Here is a 27,763-nt window from a genome sequence, read left to right on the forward strand (position 1 = left end):
ACATTAAACTCATTGGTAAATCTGTAAATTTACATTGTCAGTTACATGTCGCATCACAAGAGCATCAATAATCTCGACCTCCAATCATAATTCACCTAGACTACAGCAAACCTGAAGACAGAAGAGTCACGGCTAAGAACGTCAGAAAGTGTCCAGTCGAGAGGAGGCCATTCGCCCCATCGTACTCGTTTGGTGTCCATTAATAACTAAGTGATCAAGGATCCTATCCTGTCTGTTTTTGAATGTTCCCAAATTGTCTCTTCAGCCACATCGCTGGGGAGTTTGTTCAGATTGTGACGCCTCTCTGTGTGAAGAAGTGTCTCCTGTTTTCTGTCTTGAATGCCTTGAAGCCCAATTTCCATTTGTGTCCCCGGGTGCGTGTGTCCCTGCTGATCTGGAAAAGCTCCTCTGGTTTGATGTGGTCGATGCCTTTCATGATTACAGTTGAATATGGTTGAGTTGGCGAGGAAAGACCCTTTTATTTTAAAGATGTGCCCTACTTTTCATTCATGTTTGTATGAATGGATCCCCATTGAATAATCTGTCCCCAGGGAAACTACAATTGAAGTCTAATTTAAATGAAAGCACCGCTGGAATATTAATAACACAATGGTCAGTTTAATTAGCCATTTGGATGTACTTAATTTCACAGAGAGGACAGTTAATCAGCGTTTGCTTTTGAATACTGAATTGCAGCTTGTAACTGGTGAGAAAATGTATTACAATATTTACAGTATCCATTTAAATCACAGAAAGTAGTATATGAGTAAAGTAAAGCATCTTACGTATTATATACAGTATACAGTATAATGTGTGTGAGTGTATATATCTTTCTGTCTGGAAGTAAAGTAGATTTTACACGACAAAATAACATGTTGCTGCTGCAATAATCCTACTGAAATGCAAAATTGCAATTAGGACTGTGATTGAAACGTATTGTTCCCCCGGTGTCACAATAATTGACAGCAATCTATTCGGTTATAAAAGCCATTAAAAATGCAAAAACCTGCTGCTCCAGGCAAGACTTTTTAACAACAGATTACTATAGATATCCCTTTAGTCCCACGTAGTTAAGCAGACAATCAGACTTTAGCTGTGCCCTGTATTCTTTTGCACATTTTGAAGAGGAACAAAATCCTTTATTTCTGTCTTCCAGGGCTGAATCTGTTTGCCTTCATCACCATCATCTTCTCCTACACGAGCATGTTCTTCTCAATTGCGTTCCGGAAATCCGCACAGGAGTCGAGCGGCCCACCAAACTAAAAAATGCTGGATGGCAATTCCGCCAATAGTTCAGGTCCCTCAGTCTCTCAGTAGGACCTGGAATAAGTCTGGTTGCTCTCCTCTGAACTGCCTGTAGAGCAGCGATATCTTTCTTGAAGTGTGGAGCCCAGAACTGTCCACAGTATCCAGATGAGCTCTAACTAGTGCATTGTACAGTCTGAACATCACTGCCCTTGTTCTCAATTCTACACTTTTGACAATATACCCTAGCATTGTGTTTTCCTTTTTTATTGCTTCCACACATTGTTTGGCTGGAGAAAGTGAGTCTGTTGTGTGTTTGCTGCTGCAGTCACTTCACTCTGGGCTGTGGGCGTGAGGGTGATGAATGCTCACATAATGCGCTTGGCTTTTAACTTGAGATGCTTCCGTAAATATTTATTTTATTTTTAAGACATTCTTGCAAGCTTTAATAACACATATGGTCGTAATTGCTTTGAATTAAGGTGACTCGGACAGTGAATCACAGTAAAAACGTTCTCATTTATTGGGTGGCCTTTCAGAAACCTGTATTGTGTGAGATGCCAATTAGTGGCAATGCAACCCTTAAAGCGCTTACATATCGTTTTGTATCTCTGGGAGTAAGCGACTCATTCCAGAGGCGTCCGCCGTGAGCAATATTGATGATATGTTGTGACTTTGCTGAGTCTGCGGGAAAAATTACACATAAGCAAGCACTCTGTTGCCGTCGCCTGCAGTCCAGTAGGTACTGGGGGAAATATGGAAGGTGACATGAACTAGAATGAGTGCTTCTGATGCCAGACAGAAGATCTGATTGTTTTCTGAGTTGTGCATCACTCAGTGGCTGTGAAAGCATCCTAACATACCTCTAACTAGTTTGGCATGAAAAGGGTTTGTAAAAGGTACAGGAAAAAGATCCTACTTTCATACTTGGAAAAGAATCACAAAGGTACCTTATGAAACCAAACTTACGGCCAAAAGATTTCTGTACAGTACCTTCTTTTCATACCATACTGTAACCGCCAACCTTGATGTTGCCAAAACATTTAATTTATTTTCTATATACTTGTAATAAAACCCCACAATTCCATTCAAATATTTCCATGAAGCCGATGAACCTAAAGTGATCCAGTAGACGTGGTGCATGGGACTTCTCTTCAGTCCTAATCTGCACCCACAGACAAGATCATTAAAGGAATAGTCACCAGCCTCATTGTAATTGTGTTTCGGATCTTCTTTGGGAAGACCAGTGTCAGCTACACAAGAGTAAAGCCTTCACTAATAATAATAAACCACATTCTCCAAGCGGTGGCATCTTAATAAGGCTCTCCAGGATAAGAAGTAAACTAATAAACTTCCTTGCTCTTAGCAGAACATGCTCTGGAAGTTCTGCATGTCTGAGTTATTGGAGAGGCATCGGTTTGACAGGCTCTGTCACATTATACACCAGATGGAAATACACCACCTTCGTAAATAGACAGTGGAAAACAATTTAAATAATTCTACGTCTTGTCATCTTCTTCTTCTCGCACAATCCCCCTGTAGGTTTGTTTAAATGAGTCTTTGTCTTGTCATGCTTATAAGACACACTATAGTCCATGTTGCACTACAGGATACAAAATAATGAACTCCCTCACCCCGACTCCGAGGGGAACGCATCTGCAAGAAGGATGACAATGCGGAGAACTGCAGGGAGATGAGCCCGAGCCTGCGACTCACTGGCTGCACTGCAGGATGCATTGGGAGCTGGTGAGTATGATTTTCTCCTCTCACTCTCAGTCCACCGAGTAACAAAGATCTTTTCTTCTTCCCCCCCACCAGCGCTGACCTTTCAAACAGACTAGCTCCTTCTGTTCTCTGTCACCGGCAGGCCGGTGGAGATCGGGTGACGGGGCGCCACCTGGTAGCTGAATTCCTGACAACTTCCCTTCAGTCGCATGAAAGCTAACACGTATGTTGTTGGCATGTTCCTAAAGTTTCCTGTTATGTGTAAGGAATGAGTTTGTGACTGTCTGCTCCTCATCCAAGGGGATTTTTAATTGTACAACACTAAGACTCGCTTCTACACAAGGAAGCTAGACTCTCCCTTGAAAACCTCACTGGTACATTTCCACCCTGAGCTGTTGAAAGTTGTGTTGCAGCCTTGCAGACTTTGATGATACTCCTGTGATCTGCGGTTTGGCGGTTTACCAAGAGCTCTTCTCACGATGCCATTTGATCACTCCTATCAGGGTTTGAAACACATGCAGGCGCACATGTGTCTTGTCATATTAGTCTATCAAGACATACAAGGGCCTAGTTTTCCACTGTGAGAAACAGCCCGTCCATTTCATATCCTGTGGATTAGGCTGCTTGCCCACAGTGGGAAAGTCAGGGCCGACGTGTTATCTGAGGTCCAGTGCCACACGGCCGGACTCAGGCGGAAATGAATCGACTCGGTCTTCACTCACAGCACCGTCAGAGAGGCGCAGTCTCGGAAACCGGAGCTCCTCAATGACGAGATCTTGTTGCCTTCCAGCTCCCTGAGAAGAAAAGGAAATTATATGTGCCTTTTAAGATCATCAAACTGCAGACTCCGTGATTTAAAACACACCCACTCTGGGGGCGAATAGTATCAAACATTTTAGGAAGTCTGTGCACATGAACAGTGTTTGCAGTCCCAACACCACTAAACAGAAGGGAGTCAAGTTCGTTTTTGCATTTTAACTGTGTGTTAGCTCACTTTCTCTGCCTGAATGTATCTTGTGACCTCAGTACTACTCAGTAATTTAGAGAGCTCTTCTGGATATCTGTCCCCATGGGTTGGTTACTGACATCGATATCATTACCTTAATACTGTGATTAGCATCAGATTTATTATTCATAAATGGAGGGGAGAAAAAAGAAATAGGCCAAAGAAAAAGAGAAAACATCTGACGCTATATATATACGTTTGCAACTCACAGCCAGTTCAACCTCGGCATTTCCTGGCAAAACGATTTCTTGGGGATGTGTTCGAGTGAGTTGTTCAGTAGAGACCTAAAACAAATGCAAGAATTAAACAGAATAGATTTAAATACACATAATGTCACACAATGCAATAGCCTATTACATTATTAATATTCCATGAGCTTCAAGTCTTCAGAGGCAATTTTAACCATTAATACGAGCTACTTTTAGTAAGAGCTGCATTGCTCATTCCTTGAAGAGGGTAGTCCTGTATCTGAGCCTGTTGTGAAGATACACTCATCTGATAAGTTATCAAGGACGGCGCAGGATTATGTATTCCACTTAAGATTAAACTGAAAATCATATTCAGACCGAACAAGCTCTGTGCCTTATCAGTCCCATCAGTAGACATCTGTATGCTTTTTTCTGTCTCATGTGAAACGTAAGATCTACTGGCATCAGTGGTTGTTAGCCGATGTTATCTGCGACTTAAGAAGTCTGCAAACATGAAAAACTCTCGGTGTTGTGAGTGTAAAGCTCGTGCATATGTATTTAACTATTAAGCAGACAAGAGACAGTGTTTGAAAGCGAGTCTTCGGGGGCCCTGGTTACGAATCTGCACCGTGGTCGGCTCTGCTTTGTGCGTTTCTACGGTGCCTCATTAGAGTGTGACTTCTCAACCTGGCGCTGCCACCTTCTCCCACACGCTTTGAACTGACGACACAATCACACAGAGGCGTCCTTTCACAGATGAAAAGCCGTCCGCTCGGCATGTAAAATTAAATTGGTTATTACAGCAAAAGAAATAACATAATGCGCCGCGGATTTCAAAGCAAATGAGCGTCGTCCGTCGGCAGGAATGATGCACGAGGACGAGGCTGCGGATGTGGTGAAGCACTTTTTTAAATGTAATTATTGAACCCTCTCGTGTGGACGCAGTCTGATAATTGGAGACGTATCGGGGACTTTTGGAGGAGAGCGGGACGGCTCTCTCAGCATCACAAACGTCACCCTGGCAACTGGAACTGCCTGTGATGAAACAAGTGCTGACAACCATTTCAGATGGGATTTTTGGAAAGCTATGAGCTATATTAAGCACATGAATATTACAAAATGAGGCTGTCTGCCCCCGATCTTACAGGGGCACGTCTCCCCCGCCCCTCGGTTTAATAATATTCTGCCTGATGGAATATTTTTATATGATTCCGTGTCATCTTCAGCCGCACTCTCTATCTGCAAGGATCTCATTGACAGATACGGAGGCATCACAGCGTGCAGACCAGAGCCACAGTGTGGGACGCGTCTCGCGGTCCAGGCTGGCTGCTGTGTTTGTGTCTCAAGACATGGCCTGTGTTTTACAGTGATCGCACAGATATGCATATATACAGAGGAGGAGAGAGAGAGTTAATTATAGATACAGATTGATAGAGATAGATTTATATGTATATACAGATGGGTGACAAATTAAAGGAAAAACCCACATAAAGTGTCTCAGTCAGGTGTTGGGCACCATGAGCCCCAGAACAGCTTCAATGCTCTTGGCACAGATTGTACGAGTCTCTGGACTCTACTGGATTGATGAACACCATTCTTCCAAAAGATATTCCCTCATTTGGGGTTTTGATGATGGTGGTGGACAGCGCTGTCTAACATGTCGGTCCAGAATCTCCCACAGGTGTTCAATTGGGTTGAGATCTGTTGACTGTGAAGGCCATAGCATATGAGTCACATCATTTTCAACCTCATCACACCATTCAGTGACCCTCGTGCCCTGTGGATGGGGCATTGTCATCCTGGAAGAGACCACTCCCATCAGGAGAGAAATGTGTCACCACAGGATAAAGGTGATCACTCAGAATAACTTTGTCATGATTTGCAGTGACTCTTCCCTCTAAGGGGACAAGTGGACCCAAACCATGCCAGGAAAATGACTCTCACAGCATAACAGAGCCTCCGGATCCCTCTTTCAAAGTCACTTAGATCCTTTCCTCTTGTCATCTTTATCCAAAATCGAGGTCAGCTGGGCCTGCTCAGCATTTGTATACATGCCACAGAGCATGATAGGATGTTAATTGCTTAATTGTGTCATGCAGTACACCTGTTTGGAGGCATCTGTGTTCGTTATGTTCCTCCACTCATTTATTCATGTTTTTCCTTTAATTTGTCACCGGTATGTATGTATCAAGGACTGTAGTACTGTCATGATTAGTAACGGTTAGAAACAGTTCTTGAGCAAACAAATCGATACAAACTGGGAAAACCAATTTGCTTAGAACAACCTTAGAAGTAAAGGATATAATTTGTATTTAAAGATTAATGGATACATCTGTCTTTGTCAGTAATACTCCTTAGAAAGTAGGACTTCAGTCTTGCGAGGCATTGTGGTTTTCTTTTCACATGAGTCACAATCACTTAATTGTGGTAATCACTCAAGAAACGGGCATTGATTGTCCAGCACCGGGGATGTAAACTACGGTGCTCGACCATAACAGTTAAACAAATCTGTAGTGGTCAAGGAATGCATTGTTTAAGTCATTCATAGCTACGTAAAGTCAACCAGAACCTTCCTTTATTGCTTTATGAAACATCTTATTATTTAGGCTCTTTCACAGTTTTACAAGGAAACATTTTAAAACATTGTTTAAAAGGTAATTCATGAGCATCTTTAAACCATATTATATCCACTCTTTACAGCAGTTTTTGTTAGAAATGAAAAGAAACACAAATTGGGATTCAAATTGGGATTCAATTTAGACAGGGATGAATAGTATTTTGTATTTATGTATATATGCAAGAATGTGTTTATTTATTTAAGTATCTGCAGCATTGTTGAAAGCAGATATTGTTAAATATGGGTTTCCCTGTAAATGGGTATCCTAAGTGCTAGTAGCATCTCAATCTTTATAGATGTTTGCACACAAAGCAAACACTCAGATTGCCTATTGTGTTGATACTGCACACCTGCTGTTGTGTGTCAAGTGATTTGACACCTTACTTACAGGAAAAAGAGCGATTTCAGTCCCAAAAATGACCTCCACTTGATCACAGATATTTTGTTGTCCTCCAGGATTCTAAAGGGGAAAATGAAAGAAACAGAGGAGAGAGCATGTAACAGCACAACACAAAAAACAACATAAAAAAATGCGGGTCGCCGTTTAATATCTACTTTAATCAAGGTTATCTCTCAAATCGATAACGGGGAACTTATTTTTCCTTTCAGAAAACCAGGGTTGCATTCAGCATTCGTCCACAATGGCCATTGGTTTAGCTGAACTCTATTCCCATTTACTCCCACAGGAATATCAACATTTGGAAGAAAAATACAATCAAAGTGATTAACTGAAGGCTTGATGAGAAGACGGAATGCAGGATGTGTTAATTCGAATCAGTGGAGGTGAAGAAGGGCAGTTATAAAGGCTTGTAAAGTGTGAGAGAGAGAGAATATGTTCTGGCTGTGGATTGGTGGTCCAATTACACCGTTAACAGCAGCCATTTCCTCGATGAAGTTGTGCGAATGTCTGATTCCTTATTTGTCAAAGTGAGCTTTCAGCGATGAAAAAGTAATTTGGAAAATGAAATGCAAGACTAATCTTAGTTTAATGGATGGTAAAGAAGTAAAGCGATGCACGGAACAAAATACATATGTCTTGTCTTGGAATTTCATAATTTCTTGACATGATAGGCCTTTGACTATATATGCAGTTTTAACTAATGTAAACATTAATTAATCGAATTACTGTGGGATCAAGTTGGGGGTTAATTACACACACACACACACACACAGCTTTTATTTTTAATTAAAGACTGTGAAGAGGGACTGAAGTGAAGTACGACTGCCTGATACGAGTGTTTAGGTTTAAACTCATTTCCACTCAGTGTCTCAATCCTGTAATTAAATGAGAAGCTGTTAATCTCTGGCTGTTTATTAACGTGTTGTCCTGGGTCGTGTTTTTAAGAAGGAGCCCTGACAAAACTAAACAGAGACAGAAATATAGAGAAAACAAACTAAATACCATTGAAATTAGCACAGGCCAACATTGGACCAGAATGAGATTTATTTTTTAGCCTTTTAAATGCTACTAGGTTTATAAAAGTTGAATCTTACTAACTGACCACAAGGGCTTGGGTTGTTAAAAAAAATACAAAACAACTTGTTTCTTGTCTGCAGAACTTGAATTCTAACAAATACTTTAATTTATCTGAATGGTGGAAACAGAGTGTATATCTCTGGTGGTCGGCTGCCTGATTTCACACCCGCACTGTTTTGGCTGGCATTGTGTCGGCCTGGCAATTTGTTTTTGTATTTCGATGAGGTACACGCTCTCTGAATTCGGAAAAAGGAGAGATTAGGTTTCTGTATATTTCATTGCCCTGGTGTCTCCTTCTTAGTCTCCAGTCGAGCTCAGAGATGAATTTCAGAACTGCTCTCTGTGTGCTATTTATTTTCTATATTTATGTGTGAGTGTCGGAGGATTAACAATTTACAGAGCCAGGTATGATTCACTGGGCTGTGTAACGTGTAACCCAAAAGAAACCTGTGTGTTGGGATATTCAGCAGAGGCAGGTGCTTTTTTAAGGCAAAAGGAAAAAACCCAGAACTGCACTTACAGCCACTCGAGATTCCCAAGGTCTCTGAAAACCCCCTTCTTCAGCACCGTGATCCGGTTCTGGCTGAGGAACCTAATTGGAGATTCACAAGAGGAAATATCTATTAGTGATAACAGGCAGAAAAGAAAGCCATTAGAGATGCACAATAAGTTCAGCTACACCGAGGACAGACAATACCAATAAAATATCAATTACTCACAGTTTCCTGAGTTTGTGAAGTCCTGAAAATGCTCTGTTTGAGATGGTGCTCATGCTGTTATTCTGCAAATGTCTGAAACAACAACAACAACAACTAAAGCATATGATGTCATGATGTCACACGCTTAGCACACGCTTTAGGCGACCCCTCAAGGAAACCGAAAAGCCTGTTATTGAGACGGCCCTGAAGTGATTTCTCACACACCGTCAGTCATTAACAGAGCAGTTGGATCCATTCATACTAAATGATTTATTGATTAATCAATAATCAATTCTACTTTATCTTAGAGCGTGACATTAGCTGCATGCTATGCTTGTGTGTGTACATGTATATTGACATATGTCAGAGTGTTTAATGGCTGGTGCATAAAATTATACACAGTGGTGTGGAATATATTATAAGGGATCTAAGAACCCGTTGATTGGAAATTAAAATGTATCAATGTCGATTTTATCTGCTTAATTGAATTCCTTCCTTCCATTTCACAACATACCAAGAACACAGGCCAACTTCAAAGAGCGTGAAGATTAGAAATTAACACACACCATGTATTTGTACATTTCTAAATGCACCATTAAGAGGAATATGTTGAGGGCATTTAGATTAAACAGTTTTTTTGGTTTGATAAAAATCTAAAATAATCCTGTCTAATTATGAATTCAAGTCGACTCAAGTCATCCAAAAAACGATACATTCAGCTCTAAAACAACTCTATTACTGAGTCCAGGGAATGGCTTTTCTGTTCCCGTCGGTGTTCGTTCCTGGATGGGGTCCAAAGCAGAGTTATTCATGAATTTTTTAAATGGATAATATGTACGGATACATGCTGTTAGCAGCGCACGAACAATGAGGACAGTGCAGTGCGGCTCTCCGGTCTGCAGGGAAGTCAGCGGCAATGACCTTAAGAAATAGGAGAATAATTTGGTTGGCATTGTGAGCTGCTGTGAGATGCCACCTGCGAAGAATATTACTCTGTCCCCTAAAGCAGTGGCTCTCCAAGTGCGGACCTGGACCAGCGATGCCAATGCAGGACGAATGACCATGTTTATACCGTTTGTTTCTGACGTGAATTTTACTGAAGTCAGACAAACTACTGATTAAATTAGAGCAACATTCTCTGTGTGATGATATTTCACTAACGATGCTTCATTTCTCTGTTTGACTCAACGCAGCGCCATTCCTCCCATTAGGAGGGCGAAGGGGAGAACATGGGGTAAGTGCATCCGTGGTTTTAGGGTTATATGTCATGGTGGGATAGGATCTAAATGCCCCCCCAAAGAAAAACCCTTATAGCTGTGTTACATGATTAAAAAAAGTTTCTATATCGCAGTGATATGAATCATTTTGTATTATTGGTATTTAAAGATCAGCCGGTGCATTTTGACACCAGGATGGGGGGCTGGGTGCTCCGCGGGAATGTCTGTGAACGGTTCAGAAACACTGATGATGATGGGATTCGACTGATGATGCCAATCCCAATATAGATCAATGGCAATTGTGGTTATTGGGTTCGATAATCGCGGTGGCACATTGCTGGAAGTAAGCAGGGCTTCTCAGTCACAAGTACAATGATGAGGATTCACATGTCTATGAAGGGAAGAGTCCACTCACAGTTTCTCCAGGTTCTTGTATCTGATGAACAGGTCCGCTGACAGAGATGTGATCTGATTGCTGTTCAGCTCTCTGGGGGGAGAAGAGAGAACAAACGCCATAAACATTCAAGGACGTTGGCCACAGAACTGTGTGAGACCATTGAAACGGCAACAACAGAGTCTATATACATACAGTACGAATGAGTATGAGTTGTTTTATATTGTAATTGTTTTATATCTATGATATATAATTATACTGTCAAGCAAAAAGGCAACTTCCTGTATTGGCTTTGTCACTGTGTACAATACAACACAATACTGCCATTAAAGCTGTCATTTTTAATACCCTTAATGGTGGAGTTATGAATCACGCTCATAAAACATTTAAAATAAAGCTATTTTCACAGAAAATATCTATCTATCTCGTCAATTCTATCTGGCAATTTCCTATGACAGCTCCTTTGGGAAATACATACATAGAACTGCAGATCATATGTGATGATTTATACGTGGAAAGAAATCAAATTCAGTTAAAAATAAGGGTGTGATGGCAAAATTGTTATCATATATATATATATATATATATATTAAAGCAGGTTTTCAGGACTAGAGACTCTACATTCCCCTGGTGTCTCCTGTACCTAGTACAAGATAGTTTGAGACGCGCAGACTTAGTGCAGGAAGTGTCAATATAATTGCTTTCTGAACAGCCAAACATATGAGAGCTTATGTCTCATCTTGAGATAGAGACGTGTTTCTCTCATGAAGAGGGTATTTGAACACAAGCTGTAAGCAAAACTAAGGCTTATTATTAGTCATGACATCCACCACTGGACTCCGAGCCCACGTGTCTCTCCAGACAGTGTCACTGAGGACATACACAGCCCTGCCACCAGGAACTATGATCTATAAACCAGTGGTCCCTGGCCGTGGCCCTGGAGGAGCCCCTACCCTGCTGGCTTGTGTTCCAACCAAGCTGTCAATTAATTAATTGAACCCTTAATTGGACTAATAATTTCCTAAATCAGAGCCTTTTAACAGTAGGTGTTTAAGTTAAGTATATAATTGTATAAAGAACTTATTAAAGAACCAACTATTTTATTACACAATTTAAAAAATCTAATCTAATCAAATTGTTAATTCAATTAAGTAATTGAGAGCTCAGTTTGGGTGGGGGTCCTCCGGGACCATGTTTGGGGTCTTCTGCTCTAAACGAATGGACAGGGGCTGCATGCGTCACATTTCAGATATTTCATATACAATCAGTCTTGCCTGATTCCCTATTTTGTAATTATCCACATTAACCCTTTCTGGGGGGCATAGCAACATATTTCTCTTGATATTGATATTTTTTCCAAATCTCATGACAAAGAGAACAACACCAAGAATGATTTGACATTATTATTTGTGTAATTCTTCACTCATGCATCAACTATTTTAAGGAGAGAACTAGTTTTCTACATCGTAAAATGAAGGCTTGTTTTCGACAGGGGAATGAAATCAATTAAGTCAATTAAAAAACAACATTATTCTTCCTCGGCCCACATGTTGGGCAATTAAAACGCTCTGTGAGGAACATTAAAGAGGGAGCGTGGCCCTTACAGCAGCAAGCAGAAATATAATTGCTTGACTTTTCTGCATCATTTTGATGTAAGTATGTGGCCCGTCTCGCTGTTCTCGGCTCGGCCTCGCAGGACACAGACGTCTTCTTAAAATAGAAGAGGCTCATTAGTGTTTTTTGCAGAGTGTGGTTATTTATGCCAGTGAGAGCACCTGGGAGGATAGGTGTCAAAATAAATAAACTGAATATAATATAATGTAATGTAATGCTGGGAGGGACAGAAAAAAGTCAGCGCAATTGCAGGAGTCTCCAAATTCATGCAGCATCACAGTCTGTCCTCAAAGACAAAGTGCATTAATGAAATGCTGATCGGCTACATACATTTGAGCATTGTGTATTTATATATGATTTTTACCAATATGTCATTGATACACACAATATCAATAGCCATACAAATCTGTACTTTATTATTTATTTTAATGATTTAACACAGATTGAGTGTACACCTACATTTCTGTGCTAAAGAGATTGAAGAAAGAGTTCTGATTGAGTTTTCTTAATTAATCTTGGCACACTGGCATAATGCAATCAATGCAACGTGTTGACTATTTGCCGGACTCCACCTTTTCTGCTGTTGTGGGATTTATCTGCAAAGTAATTAAGTATCTCTCTCGGTTTTCCAACTTGGAGAGTTTGCAGAGTATTATCTGATAGCTAACAATAATGGCTGTAATTAAACACAATCAATCTCACTAATTTAAATCCAGAGTTAATCTAACAACTGAAATTTCACTTAATCCTCTGTGAAGGTTGTTATTTTTTCTAATTGTGTTCATAAGTGCATAGTAAACAGCCCCGTCGCTGACGTATTCTCATTGTAAGGGCCGTGAATTGAAGTTGCAGCTCAAGGACAATAAATACTCTGATAAATAAGTGCAATGAATTCTTCCAAGGGGCTTCATTTTTCAGGCTTATTAAAGATAAGTGGATTTAAAGCAATTTGTAGTTGGTATTATTCCATTTTATATAAAGCCATTTTATCTGCAATTTTGCCGTACGTTTCTTCCATGAGAATTGTTTTGCCTCTCAAACATTTGATGTTTTCCACATGAGGTTTAGTTTAATAAAATAAATCAAAACAGGGAGAGTAAAGTCAATACAATATGTGAAGAACAGCACAACATAATATAATCAGATTATTGTAAAGAGAAAATATACATCTTTAGATTGGGCTACTTCTATTACATTTATAAACTCGTAATAATGTGGGATATAGGAACAGCTAAAAAATACATGTAGAAGTGACTGGTATTATAGGTATTATATGGTATTATTATTGTCCGTATCCAACATAATGACAATATCTACAGGTGTACATTATAATCAATATACAATTATATATTGAACATACTACATACTATACTACATATATACCATACTATATAATCACTATATACAAGTGCTATTTAAGGATATAAATTGGATTATAATTAAAAAGTGCTAATAGTCACCTGTAAAGAATTTTTTTAACTGATTCATTTAGTTAGTTAATGTAAATGAGCAATAATAAATGACCATTTGTGTCCCCTAACCTACTGAGCACCAGAGATGACATAGATGGACAGAAATGTTTTAATTTGTACAGGTTTTCATTCTTGCCCACACTTGAATAATTAGGGAGCACAGTTTACTAAATCATGGGCATGAATTAAACAACATCCACACGAATTCAAAAAGTGTGTCCGCCGTGCCAACAACTGCATAAATTGTGTGTAGAATTAATACATTTTGTGTTCGTATCATGTTCATAATTGTCTTTCCACATATGTCATCTCTGAACTCACCTGGGCTGTAACTTTAAAAGAAAGAACAGGTTGTTTTCTGTACTCAGGCATGGAAATCACTCAAGCGTTAATCCACGGACTGTGATGCTGATGAGACGTGGCAGGTGACTCACAGCGTGGTGATGTTGGAGGAGACCGCAGGGACGCTGTGAAAGCCTTTGTTGGTACAGTCCACCTTCCTGCCTTCGCACAGGCACTCCTCGGGATAAACGTCCAACACTGCGGCACCGGGGGGGAAGGGGTGAAAGATCTCCGTTAAAATTACCGACACGACAGGAGGAAGGACCTGACACCAGTAACGAGGGTGATGAGGAGCAACACTCATCTCAATTTAATTTGCTATAATCAAATCCATTTTCTGTTAATTGAGTTCTCCCCAACGCCCCTTGAATGAATTGAGCCGGGGGTGGGGTTTTAGAAACTACACTCTTTCGTTATGGATCAGAGTTAGATTGTTGGTACTGAGCTAATGTGTGTGATGGGTCTGAACTCGGTGAGGGAGAGGAGGGAGAATATTTTAACATTGAAATAAAGTCGCTTTGGCTAAAACCCTCCAATCAGTGGCACCAGGAGGAAAAAGCACAGTAACGATGGCCAAGAATCTGTGACAAACCCCAGGAGATGAATCCCTGGGATCAGCAGCTCACCAGACCAGTGTCCTGTGCCTCATCCCACTTCAAATGGCTCAAAGGGTTAAGTTGATAACCAGCCAGCGTAAGCCTTCCCTGGATTTGAGCTAAGCACCTGAATCGAATACATCATCCCACCCACAGAGATCCAGGGATAAAGAGTGGGGACTGTGGGATAATGTGTGTTCATCCGGCAGAGACTGGCCTCGGGGATCACACACCGAGAGCTAAATGAATTCATTTAGAGTGACGCTGAGGGGCCGGCGAACCAGTTAATATTCTCTACAGCTAATAAAGTCATGCCTCCCACTTCACTGAAGGTAAAATGTAATGACTGCAGATAAAATAAAGATTCAGAATGTGGATGTGAATGAATAGAAAGACTTACAGCTACAGCTTAAGACTTTAAACCTTCCTTTAGACCTGTCTTCATCCCTTACTCTTGATCCTGCTGTATTTATATTGCAAAAGACAGCTGATAAGCATGAAATACGTGCTCTGGAGTTCCTCTTCTGAATGCAGATGCTTAGTTTCTTTGTCGACTTTGCTGGGATCCTATTAACACCTATGTTCGGTCCCCACCTGGTGTTCATTGCTCTCACACTAATGATGTCTTATGTGATATCTGATCAGTTTCCACCTCAGACTGGGATGAAGTCAATCTTCACCATCTACTGGCTCACTCTTCTCCACAGTGAGAGAACGACACATAATTATTCTCCTTTGATCCCAATGAAACAGCTCAATCTGAGAAAAACCCCATCACACCGAGCCCAGCGCCAGGCATTCAAATCAGAACAGAAGTCTGAATAATTACAAGAGGTATTCTATCTTTGTGAAGGCGCTTTAATCTTTTAAGAGCAAAGACTTTATTTTAAATCTCAGTTTCAATAAGAGTCTGTCATGTGATGTGGTTTCTTACATCAATAGCAGCGATATTAAATCATATCCTCTCCACAGACTCCTGCACTTGATGTCCCAGAGGCTTTTTGCTGGTACCTAATGGAAATGTGATGTAGTGGCTGGTGACTCATTGAGAGCCTGGGTCACCCTTCACACAGAGCAGTGATTTGCTTTAAAATAAGTGACTTTCACCCCATTTGCATTTAACTGTTTCTACTCACAGCATTCTTTTGTCTCTTCGACGCTCGTCTTTAAGAAGGCATCGAACAGGTGAGGCCATCCGCTGTTATCAACTGGAGAGGAAAGGAAACGCATGGGTAACAAAAATAAACACTTCTACGATCATAAAAAAACTATTTCAAGGATGTTTTAAAATATTCAAAAACACCCAGATTGCATTTGCAACTTATTTTTAAAATGATTTACTTTGTTACAGTTTCGTGTTCTATTTCCCCTTTTTCTCTCCGTTGCCCTTTGCTGCCACTCCTTCACTCTAAGCTCTTTGGCCGAAGCATCAATTTCTCAGCACTGCAACCCAACAATAATGCTTTTTGTGGCGCCCAAACTCAGGTCTGATTAAAATTGGATGGTGCGACAGGCTTCCGACAGAGGGACTCTCAGCTACGGCGAGGGGTAATTCTTTGAGCTCGAGAGCCTGACACCATTTACTTTGGAAGTCACAGCGGTGTCTGTTTAATCCTGCTCTTTCAACCTTATTTGTGAAGTGTTCAGAGACTATCATTGTCTTGAATTTACTCCTGAGTGCATTGAGAGAAAGAGAAAAAAGCAACACCCATGAAAAGGTATCAAGGGTAGATACCGGAGTAATACAGATTGGGTCGCGGATCAAGACTTTAGATTTATATCCATCACTTTAAAACCCTTGGCAATGGGCAATAACATATATAATATATTATTAGTTATTGCAACAGGCAGCAGGGAAGAAACGCTGTCTTAAATAACGAAACTAAACACTCAACAGCCCTGTGAATAGAATTACATTTTAAGCAGATGGATACATGCTACATATCTGGTCTTTATAAATAGGGTTCGCTCATTTTTTTTTTTTTAAACTATTTATTTTTCTGGAGTTGCATGAAAATGGTGATTGATTTTCAGCGGCATGTTCTATATATTGAAATGTGCTTATCTTCAGAAGTAGGTCAATTTCCATCTATGTTAGTTCAGGACTGAAATACACTTCTTCCATTTTTTTTTCTTAACCCATTTGTCTCACTGCATTTATTTATTCATTTATGTATCTATTAATACATTAATTTTAACTCCTATGGTGGTGATAATTCAGTCCAAAGGGAACATTACAGATCTCTAAATTAATCTGTCTCAGATCTGCAGCTCAGTTCCACTTGATCTCCGATTAGCGCCATTGATTCGTCACAAGCATTGATTGGTTTAATTAATGTCTAATCATTGGCATCGGATGACTATGCAGGACCAGCGCAGCAGACCCCCCTGGAATCATTAACAGTTTTAAGAGGGTCTCCATCTTCCATAATTAAGGTTTAAATTGACACACTTTTTCAGGGGAAGATGACAACTTAGTTTAATCGATAAAATACATTTCAGACCAGCACCCAGGAACTTTATAGGCACAATACAACCATTCTCTCAAAATCTATTCCTGGGCAGTCAGTTAATATGTACCATACAGAATATATGAGTCAAAGCCATAAACTTTAAAGACTTTAAAACAAGGATGAATATTGCCTGAGTAGAGGAACTGAATCATTGAGAGCTTAGATTGAAACAAAACCAAGAAGACCTTCCAAGAACCTTCTAGGAGTTTGATATCCTTGCATTAACAATTAAACTAATTTACAAATGAAAATAAGCAGAAGTAGTAGTAATAGTGGAAAAAGCTCAGTGTATAGAGAGATTTAAACTATTTTAACTAGGCTTGAAGAACAGATTAAAATCTTCTTCCAGGTCTCTCCGCAGCCCTAATCATGGAGCTCCAGTCAAGTGGAAACGTGTAATTTTGTCCAGTTAACCGGGCGCCTCAGTCGATTCAGTTTAGAAATCATTTGAAACGTCCTCCCCAGCTCTCCAGGACCACATTTTCCTAAATTGGCCTTGTGTGATTGATTAATAACTCAAATGTGTTCCCAATCTCCAGAAGCTAGGAGCGCTGAGTGGAAGTGATTGAGGGATTGGGAGGCTCTTTCAGGAGCAGGGTTGGGGGGCTCTATTACTCACCGCAGTTCTCCTCGTCCGCTCCGTTGGCGCAGTCGGTCACTCCGTTGCAGTGGCGCAGCTGGGGCAGACACACCGACAGGTTCCCGCAGGGGAAGTGGCCCAGGGGGCAAGCATCGGCGCTGGGGTCGGGCTCAACTACCCTGGGCTCTACAAAGAGACACTGAAGCATTTCTAACTCAGACAGAACAGACATCTGTCCCCGGGGCTTCATCACAACAAGAGGACATCGCCATTGCACGTTGATTTCATTAGTTAAGAAGAAAAGCACTTTGGACATGCATCGGATTTCAACACTCAGGGCTGAACAACAAAAGTCCCAGGGAGACTGTCCTCTGAGGCAGTGCTTGGTGTTCAGTGTTGACAATTACAATAGACATATTGTGCAATTAAACTGTTAGTCCCAACAGGCAGAAGCATAGGTACACAACCGCACTATCTTAATTGAATACACAATGCCAAGGTGCATCACCACTATAGAGCACATGTATTTATTTGTGTTTTAAATGCTATGCAATGTCATACAAGCCTCAGGTTGGAATAAAGGGGAAAGACAAATGTATTTACTTTTAATGAAAGCATAGATTGCGGTTCCAAAGCATTTTCGGAGTGAATGCTCCTTAAGATTAGAAATGAAAAATACATTTCAATTCATCTCGGGGGTTTAATGATGCTACAGTTTGAACCAAGTTGGCACATGTGTTTCACTTATCATTATGTTTAATAATCATCTGTACTCCAGAATAGTTTTTTAGATGCATGCAAACACCTAACCGCCTCTAAAATTAACAATTTACTACAGCTAGGGGGTTGTGTTCATTGTAATAAAAGGCAACAGGTGTTATATAAAATACATTTCCCCCTGGAGTGTATAGGTGACAGGAAACAAATATAGTGAGATACACAGTCAAAGACATTACCACATCATCAATTATTTGAGTTTTTCCACCAATACAACGTGACTCAAGCCAAAGCCTGGGAGTCGGGTGTGTGCAAAGTTCTTATCTTCTGTGTACAAACTGCTCATGCAATTTATGGAAAGTCACACAGGCTTTTATCAGGCTTTTATTTATTAGCAAAACCACAATCCACTCGAGGCGGCATGTTGTTGTCCCTGACATTTGTCTGAGAGACAGAGAGGGAGATCGAGTGTTTCTTTTGTGTTTACCAGTGAGTGAGCAGCCAGTGCGCTTTCCCAGCCAGATTTCATATCACTTCCTGCCATTTACTGGGTCTCCAACCAGCTGTAATGCAATAAAATGTCCTGGATTGTAACTCGAGCAATTCAACCGCAACATTTGAGGCCACACAGGCTGTAGTCGTGTATTCCTCAAAAGCTAACCAGTGTGTGCCCTCTTCAATCTGATCTGATTTACTCAAATACATTTTTAAATACCCCTCTGCTGTTGACAAGTAGGTTTTTCAGCCTCAGTGAGTACCACACATCTGTCATTCATTTGAGCTTTGGGCAGTTATACACAATTATATACACTTTGTAAAATGCATTACAGAGGTACATACATTGATTTACAAAACCATGATAGGTGTTCCATTTGGTTTGGTTGTTAATTGTCTTATTGCTTTTTAGTTTTGTTTTTCAACATCAGCAGAGATGACTTACTGATATTTTACTTCAGCCCTTATCCAACAAATGACGCCAAGATCCCAGTAATTGAATCAATGACTCCAATGCTTGACTTAATCAATGAGACACAGAATCAAATGGTAGCTGTATGTGGCCAAGGAATGGCGATCAAAACAAAGATGACTCTCATCTCTCTATTAAAGAAAATAATAAATTGACATATTCTACAAGACATGACAAGGAGAGCTTCAGCCTAAAATTGCAACTAGGAAAGTGACAAGAATATGGAGGAATGACTTGATGATAACCCCGCTGATATTAGATGGTATGATATTTAAATGAAACAAAATGGGTGTTTTGAGTGAAATGTCAACAAACACAGCCTTTTTAGAGAGAGTGTTTCTTTCTCCCACATCAGTATTTTCTGATTCTTCTATTCTGGGTTGTACTTCAGTTCCATTTGTACAGAAAACCTTCATTTTCTTCATCAACATGTGAATATGTCTCAATACTGTTGTGTAGCCTTTCCTGCAACATATATATAGTTGCCAAGAACCACAGAAAGGTCGCTTATGCAATTATCTAAATAGGAATAAACTGAGAAGTACACCTCTCTGTTTTAAGTCAAAGACAGAGGATGTCAATCTGAAGAGCTGGCTCTGAAGCCGTTCACAAACACACTACAGCTGTGCACTAGCAACTGCGAGAAAAGGAGCTCCATGAATAACATTTAGACACAAATGTCTCCTTCGATATTCAACATAACTGCAGGACACCCCACCATCAAACAGAATTCACAGGCAAACAGACGAGAGCATGAAAGACTTTTACTCCCAGAGTATTTTTATTTCCAGCAAAGTACAAAATTGTAATCATGACACCCGGCACATAATTAGCGGCGTTCAAACCACAGTTTAACAGTGTGTTTGAACTGCCGGGGTAAATGCAACTCACTGTCATCACATTCAGAGCCCGAGAACCCTTACAGGATTCTCAGAACAGATGTGAGCATGAATCTGGGGGAGAAAGTCTGAAAATGGGTTTATGTATTTCATTACGAAGACAAAGTACCTGACATGAATGCAGAAGGGAACCATACTTCTCAATTTAAAATTAACTGAACATACGTGACGGGACGGGGGGTGTATTCTAATATATTTAAAGGCCTGTATCTGCTTCACTCCAATATCACTCGGCAGCTTGCAGGGACAAAGGAAACGTTATAAACACTGTTTCAATGTTTCAAACTGGGGCAGAATTAGAATCTATGCGACAAAGGCAATGAGCAATGAATGTGTCATTTTTTTGTTCTAAATAGTTGTCAGTTACTTCACATCAAACCAAATGGCAGTGATTCAATGAATGGTAACAGACTTTTAAGTGGGAATGTTTTATCCTGTCTGACTGTGTAAAAGTAGCATTTTAATCTAAGTGCCAGAGAGATGGAAGCAGGTGTAATTATTAATTAATAGAGGATTGGGCTGCCTGTTGAAAATCCAACTGCTGTGTAACTGTGTCTTGGAAGATGCAGTCCCCACATGTCCCTAAATATAAACACCCCGGGACTTCTGAAGCCTACTTGGCATGCAAATCAATATATTCATGCTCACATTAAAGAAGGAATTGATTTGCTTCTTTCAAATCTTAATTCTCAATTCCAAAGTAATATATATACGTACCTCGTGACTTGACTGTGTTAGCAATTTGCATCTTTAATGACATCTTTTTAGATCGTTGCGAATGTGTGTGTGTGTGTCAGTGTGTGTGCGTTTGTCACACAATCGAATTAAACTTGAAACGCCTATTGACTCGGCCCAAATAATTAAATAAGCGCGGATCTCATTTCACAGACGCCGTAAGCAACTTAACTGAAAAGAGATCTGGGATTAGTGTCATCGACACAATTGTGGAAATGTAAAGGGAAACTGACAGCTTTTAGGGTGGTTTCCACATTTTGCTGTTTGACTGTTGAGCGTGTTTTGAGCTTTTGGCATCGATATGGATTCGTTTCATTTGTGTGTTTGAAACCTTTCAGCTGAGCTTTTTGGGGAGGAAAAACCAAAGAGCTGAAATCGTACATTGGAGTTATTAAGTCCGTGGAGAGACAGGGATGCTCAGATCCCAATCAATCACATCAAGGCCAGGGCAACACAGAGATGAAGACAAACGCAAAAATGTGCCAATTCACATTCACACCCCATGTATCTGTTTCCCCACAGCTGGTAACTGGCATCATTGTAACCTTTGTAAATGCCCATTGTGGAGATATAGACGCTGCATTTAAATGAGTTACCTAACTTAAGGGCAGTGCCATCCCCAGCTCTGAATAATGTACTGTGGGTATAATTTGATGAAGGTACAAGGGCATGTGTTTGCAATGTGCTGTGAATAGAAGAACATCATTAATGAACAGCCCTGTGCGCTGACACCGAACACACAGCATTCGTTTCCTGTGCTAATTCAAATTATAACATTTACAATTATCCCTGGAAAGGTTGCGGTCACCCCAGGTCTCGGGATATGAATAGCAACTGCACAGCATCAAAGCATCGATCTCTGTTTTGTTGCTGTGGCTTTCTCTCTCTCTGTTTTTCCTGTTGACACAACCGGAGCTCTCTCAACAATAAAACATGCAACAATACAATATTATTAACATATATATAGAAATACAAATACAAAAGCAAGCAAGACACAGTTACATTAGGATATCCACTGGATGACAGAGTTATAAAGGAAGCAGAGATGCCGTCAGCCGAGGACCGCTCCCAGGTGTGTCAGTTCATGATGCTGCCAGGTCACATGACTGATGGAAGTAATCCCAGACTGCACTTCCATTTCTGCCACCACTCTTGTGACCTCCCAGCCTCAAGACCCCAAGCTCCAGGTCACATGGTTGCGAAGGATGTCACACAAGGAGAAGGTTACAGAGCAGGCCTCCCACACCAGCTCTGACCCGGGAGAGACCTGTTCTAGGAGAGGCTCTGTCCATCCTTTCACAAGAGACAGTGATCCTACAAACCCATTCTGGTGTCCAGGAAGAGTCATTTGAGCCAAGACACCCACGGCTCTTGTGGAGTCCAAAAGAAACAGCGTGAGAGAATATATTACAGCAGTTTCCCTTGACTTCTCTGCCATATTGTATATATTGATATTTTGTAGAACACACAGTTCATCTTGAAGATTTAGCCTTTTTTTTGTTAAAATAGTAATGATATTGGATAAAAACAATCACAAACTAACTATTTTTACTACATAGCTAACTGGCCTATAAAGCTTTGATTCAGCTATACTTGTGAAGGGAAATAGCAGCTTTGCAGTAATACTTTAGAAGTGTTTAAGGTACAATGTCAGAAAATGATCTTCTACCAAGTATTCCCCCAAATATTTCCATAGTTTTCTTTATTATAAACCTGCAAATTGCTGATTCTAGCATATAGGGTACAGTTCCCATAGACTGTGTTACGGCATCAGTGATTTAGTAAAGAAATCCCGCATACTTGTGTTACATATTCATACGGTCACTGTATACACAAGGTATCAATGGACTGAGGAATAAAATGCATATTTCCATTTTATTAGTGTCTCGAGCCACGACTTTGAAAAGATGAACGCAAACTGAGCCGCCCTCCACCCTGCAGTCTGAGAGATGGAGGGTTTGGCATATTTATGATACAGAGAGGCATATGCTAGTAATGCTGAGACAATGTACTGTTCTGTCATGCTTTGGGGTTCGTCTGCACGTGTGCATGTGTGTCAGCTGTGTATTGCAACTCAGTTTGTGCTTTTCCTGTGTTCAAAAGCTGGAATTTGTTCAGTTTGGTCCCTGGCACTTGTTGAATGTCTGAACATTGTTTCTAAAGAACTAGAAAGTCTGTTTTGATCCTCTTGCCTGTCTGATTTCTCTTCTCTGCAGATGTTTTATTAGCAGTGTGATGTTTTTTCATCCCTGTAAACTGCTCTATTTATGGGTTGATGGCCATGCTGCCCCACAGTCATTCATGCTTTTCTGAGCTGGTTGACAAGGCTGTACCACAAACGATTGGGCTCTGCTTGGCTCCTCATAAACGTTGACATTTAGAGCAAATGGTTTCACGTAGACTGCCTCTACGTGCTAAAGAGGTCTCAATATCGATATCTAATAAGACACTTACAGTATTTTCTTGACACTGGCCAGCTGTGCCATTGATCAAATCAGTCAGGGACGATTGATTGTGCGGTATTGTAGGGATCTCTAGATCAGGTACTGGGGAGCCCTAGTCCAGAATAGTCTATATATCACCCTTAAATCAGTGTGTAGATGTGGGGAAGCCTTTCATTCTGAATTAAGCAGCTGTTTTGATCAATTCACTAATTAACAGAGCGCTGGGAACTCAAACCTGAAGAGCCGCCAGTTCAAGAGAGAAGTGGCCGAGAGATTGGTCAATAACTGTCCAATAGCGCATGCGTCTTTAAAAATAGAGACATCAGAGTGACCTATAAAGCCAGCCGTATCGAGCTGCGCCAGGAACAGACCCTGCTGTGTTGCCAAAACTCATACGCTGAAGCAGAAGAAAAAAGAAAAGCTGAAAGTCAGATTAGCACCCAGGGAATGGAAATATCATGTCCCAGTTTAATAAAATCTCATTAAACTCCTACATGCCTGGTGGGCACAGTCCCTCAAGTCTCACCTTAAAATACCTTCTAAATGTACTAAACCTGGAAAGGCTAAACAGTTGGACACCCAAACTCAGAGTCCGTGATCTGCGTTACAGTCCAGGTTTGTCTACCTGTTCTCAGCAAGGTCTGAATCCACACAGAGAGACTTCACTCTCCACTCTGGCATTTTCAATTTCACCCAAAGGTTAACGTAATTGATAAAGCTATCAGATGCACGGGCTGAAGGGCTGTGGAGCATTTGGCCTGTCAGATAATGACTAATTATTCCAGCGGTGCAAGCTGCAGATTAACCATTTTGAATTGCATTCCGATGTAAAGGAGAAGTCCTTAATGCTAAATAAAGGGCACCCTGATTGGCCAGCAGACAGACGCGTGGAACTAGAATCGCCCTGGAAGCTGTGGGGGATTAGACACCCCGTATCGCTCGGCTCAATTTCCATTTTAATTGCTGAACTTTACAATGCTGTAGAAATTAATTAGATCTGAGTGTAAATCTGGTGTCAGTGTCACCTGTACAGATTTACCTGGTGGATCAAACTTTGACGTAATGGATTCTGTACTTTCATTTCGCCCCTTTCACCCACGGTCACCTGCAATATCTCGAATATATTCTCCTAAAAAATCTGTCACTTTCCCCGATGATATATTGGTCCGCTGTCCTCACTGGTGAGAGAGAAAATCTCTGAAACGCAACTTTGTTCGGCACTAGGTTGTGTGACTACGCCGGTCAACGAAGCCGGTGACGCATTCTTTCATGTTCTCTATTGTTTATTTGAACATTTTCCCTTGGCTTTCAGTTTTAAAAAGTAATTCTCAAGCAAATGCACTCGATACACTCCCGGCTTGCTTCATATACAATACAGAGACTTACATATTTATGAGAAATGAAAAGCAAAGCAGCTGATTTTAGAACACCATTTTGTGTGGGAGGTTGAGAAACACACTCCCTGATTTGATCAAACTTGAGAGGCGATGGTATAAAAGTCAGAATACAGTGCAACTTTAAAATATTTATGTCCATCGACGCGCTTGTGCTATAGCTCTGAAAAACCCAATTCACAGATGGTAAATAGGTCAACAGGTGGCTGAGCTATATGATCGTGTCGGTCTTAAAAAGGGGAAAGGCAGGGAATGATAAATAAGGCTGTACAATGAAGCATGTGCCGCAATAATCGATGAGATAAGATGATATAATAGGGGCATTGAGAATAAAAAAGGAGATTTTCCTATAGCAATTAGAAAATATTAAAAACATCTATTGTTTTTTGTTTTTTCGCATCGTTAAATTCGCCTCATTTACTGTTTATGTGAAACAGCATGAAAAAAAGTCATTTGAATTCAAAGGGAAACCCAAGGACACTGAGATCTCAAAATCTCTGCTGTACAGACTCGCCGTTTTTCAAGTCGATGTCTTGAGGACCTTTATTCCAATTTCATATTGGCCCTATCATCCCTCTTCCTTTCAATTGAACATACACTCCATTTATTAAAGGCGGAATAAATCCATTTACCTCAGACAGATATGCACTTCATCGCTATGAAGATTGATGCGCTGTAATTAATTATGCACCAATTGTACATATTGTGCAAAACCCACTTTGTACAAATTATATACACAGGTGTTTCAAAATGGTGTAAACACAATTAAAATGAACAGCATTACACAGGGATGAAATCTATACCATTGCCACCTCTTAAGTTTATGTTTCGAGGTACGAATTGCAAATTGAACTCACTGAGCAGCAAGTCAATTGAAAATACTGCTAATTTGCATACAAAAGTGTACAGCTTGATGTTAACAACACGAGTTATCCATTCATAAGTGCTCCTGTATCCCCATCTATCAGATTGCACCAAAATATCACCAAATAACCAATACATTTCACTGCCTCCTCGGCCAGTTAGCTCTCTAACTTATTCTCATGGCATTAATAACACAGCTTGTCGAAACTGGCAGACAGCACAGTTATTTATTAAACTTGCTTTCACTTTAGAAGATTTAAATCCGACAGTTATAGTCAGATCCCAGTGTTGTGCCTTTCGCAGTTAGCTGCACATTTTTTTTTTCACCATTTTCCGGTGAGGACTTTGCAGCACAGTTTTGATTAATCTCAGAGTAGGATTTATGTGGGACTTTATGCTTCACTATGTCCCAGACGTTTGAATCACTTATCTCGTACACTTCACATCCAGTTTCTAACCTCGACTGAAAAAATTCACACAGCAGGAGTTTGTGTGTCTGGATCTGTTAGTGCATGAAACATATTGCAGCCCCTCTGTCGCTCCCTGACGCTCAAAAGCTGTTTCTAAATAATTCAATAATTTCCTGTCATTGCTGCTGCACAATACTTAATCTAATCTAATGTCAATGCTACAATTTCCCAAATTATTAAGCACATTGTGTTTCAAACTGGGTTCAATCCTTTTGCCGCATTAAAGTAAGAAAGTAACAATAACAGACACAAGAAACATTGACCAGTTTAATTCATTATAGTGAATTACTGGACAGAATGCAGGTTAATCCAGAATAGTGGCTAAATATTAAACATGAGCTTATCTTTTCTCCCCGTAAATGATCAGCCACTGAGAATATATTTCAGCATCATATTTTACCCAAATCATTTACAGCCTCAGGTCACAAAACCAGAAACAGTTACACCTCTATTACATTTTAATTAACCTTCAAGGTGAATGATAAAGACCCTTCATTACAGCCTAGGTGATTTCCCTCATCCCCCCGTACCTCTGCCAAGGTATGAACAGGTGACAAACTTCTTGTCCTTATTTGTTTTGAATTATGATTACCACTGTCCTTCGAATTACACCTCCAATCGTTAGCATTAAACAATGGCTTACCTGCAGTTGCCATCAGCAGGGAGAAACAAGTCAACACAGTGAGGGGAAACATCCTAGTCTCTGGCATCGAGGTCTTAGATCCGAGCGATTGGCAGGCAGGCAGATGTAGTGTTGAGACTGAATCCACCAGCGCTCGTCTCTGTGAGAACGCCTGCTCCTTCAGAGCCACACACATGCACACACACGCACACACATACACACACACACACAGCACAGACACTGTCACTTTGCCACATGCCTCGTTTACAGCCCCTGCAGAAGGAGAGGGAAACCTCCTGTATGATATGAAAAATAGTGATGCTGCTTTCCCCCCCAGCCAGTGTAAAAGCTCCCTTTTGGCTTCGCTGTCGATTCCTTCACAGGGCAAGTGGTTGTGGTACTGAGGCTTTATTGACACACACAGGGGCAGCCCTGATTGTTTTTGCCCCTCCGGACATCTTCTATTGAAGCAGATGATCTGTGAATGTGTGGCAGCAATTATTTCACGAGATTCATTTCGCCAGCCTCTGTGGGAAAGACAAGGTGATGATTATAATCAGATTCATTGGGTTTGTGTGTTATCTTAATGAAATTAGAAATCGCTATACATTCTCGGCAGTGGCAGCCTGGGGGGGAGAGAAACTAGGTTGGGTTTATGTATTTCTTTTTATTTGTGTAGTGTGGATAAGATTGAAGTTTGAAGGCATTCATCACTAGTCTGCACAGCCCAGAAAGACAGCAAATTGTCAAGTAACCGCCTCTGTGCTCTTACTTCAGACCAGGCTTCCCAACACACACTGCTTTACTGGTGCAGGTGGGTTCAGTTCAGACAGCACCAGTACCGCAGTCACGGCACTGGGAAGGTCCGTGGGTCGCTAAGGATTCAAAATTTCTCTGAAATAGACGGATACAAGCCCTAGATCAGTGGCTCTCAACCCTGGTCCTGTGACTGATGTAACCGAGAGCC

General features: G+C 40.7%; 1 protein-coding gene across 1 annotated transcript in view; it reads right to left on the reverse strand.

The window, feature by feature from the left end:
• Positions 1–17,892, reverse strand: part of rxfp2l (relaxin family peptide receptor 2, like) — a 31,291-nt gene extending 13,399 nt beyond the window's left edge. The window contains exons 1-9 of the mRNA XM_066714621.1: positions 17,724–17,892; positions 15,728–15,799; positions 14,088–14,193; positions 10,589–10,660; positions 8,978–9,049; positions 8,779–8,850; positions 7,170–7,241; positions 4,186–4,260; positions 3,693–3,764 (exon numbers count right to left, since the gene is read on the reverse strand). Of these exons, the coding sequence (XP_066570718.1) occupies positions 3,693–3,764; positions 4,186–4,260; positions 7,170–7,241; positions 8,779–8,850; positions 8,978–9,049; positions 10,589–10,660; positions 14,088–14,193; positions 15,728–15,799; positions 17,724–17,892 (782 nt within the window). The remainder of the gene's footprint in view (positions 1–3,692; positions 3,765–4,185; positions 4,261–7,169; positions 7,242–8,778; positions 8,851–8,977; positions 9,050–10,588; positions 10,661–14,087; positions 14,194–15,727; positions 15,800–17,723) is intronic.
• Positions 17,893–27,763: the final 9,871 nt, after the last annotated feature.

The sequence above is a fragment of the Amia ocellicauda genome, chromosome 10 (assembly GCF_036373705.1).
Source record: "Amia ocellicauda isolate fAmiCal2 chromosome 10, fAmiCal2.hap1, whole genome shotgun sequence".
In the NCBI taxonomy this organism is placed as follows: Eukaryota; Metazoa; Chordata; class Actinopteri; order Amiiformes; family Amiidae; genus Amia; species Amia ocellicauda.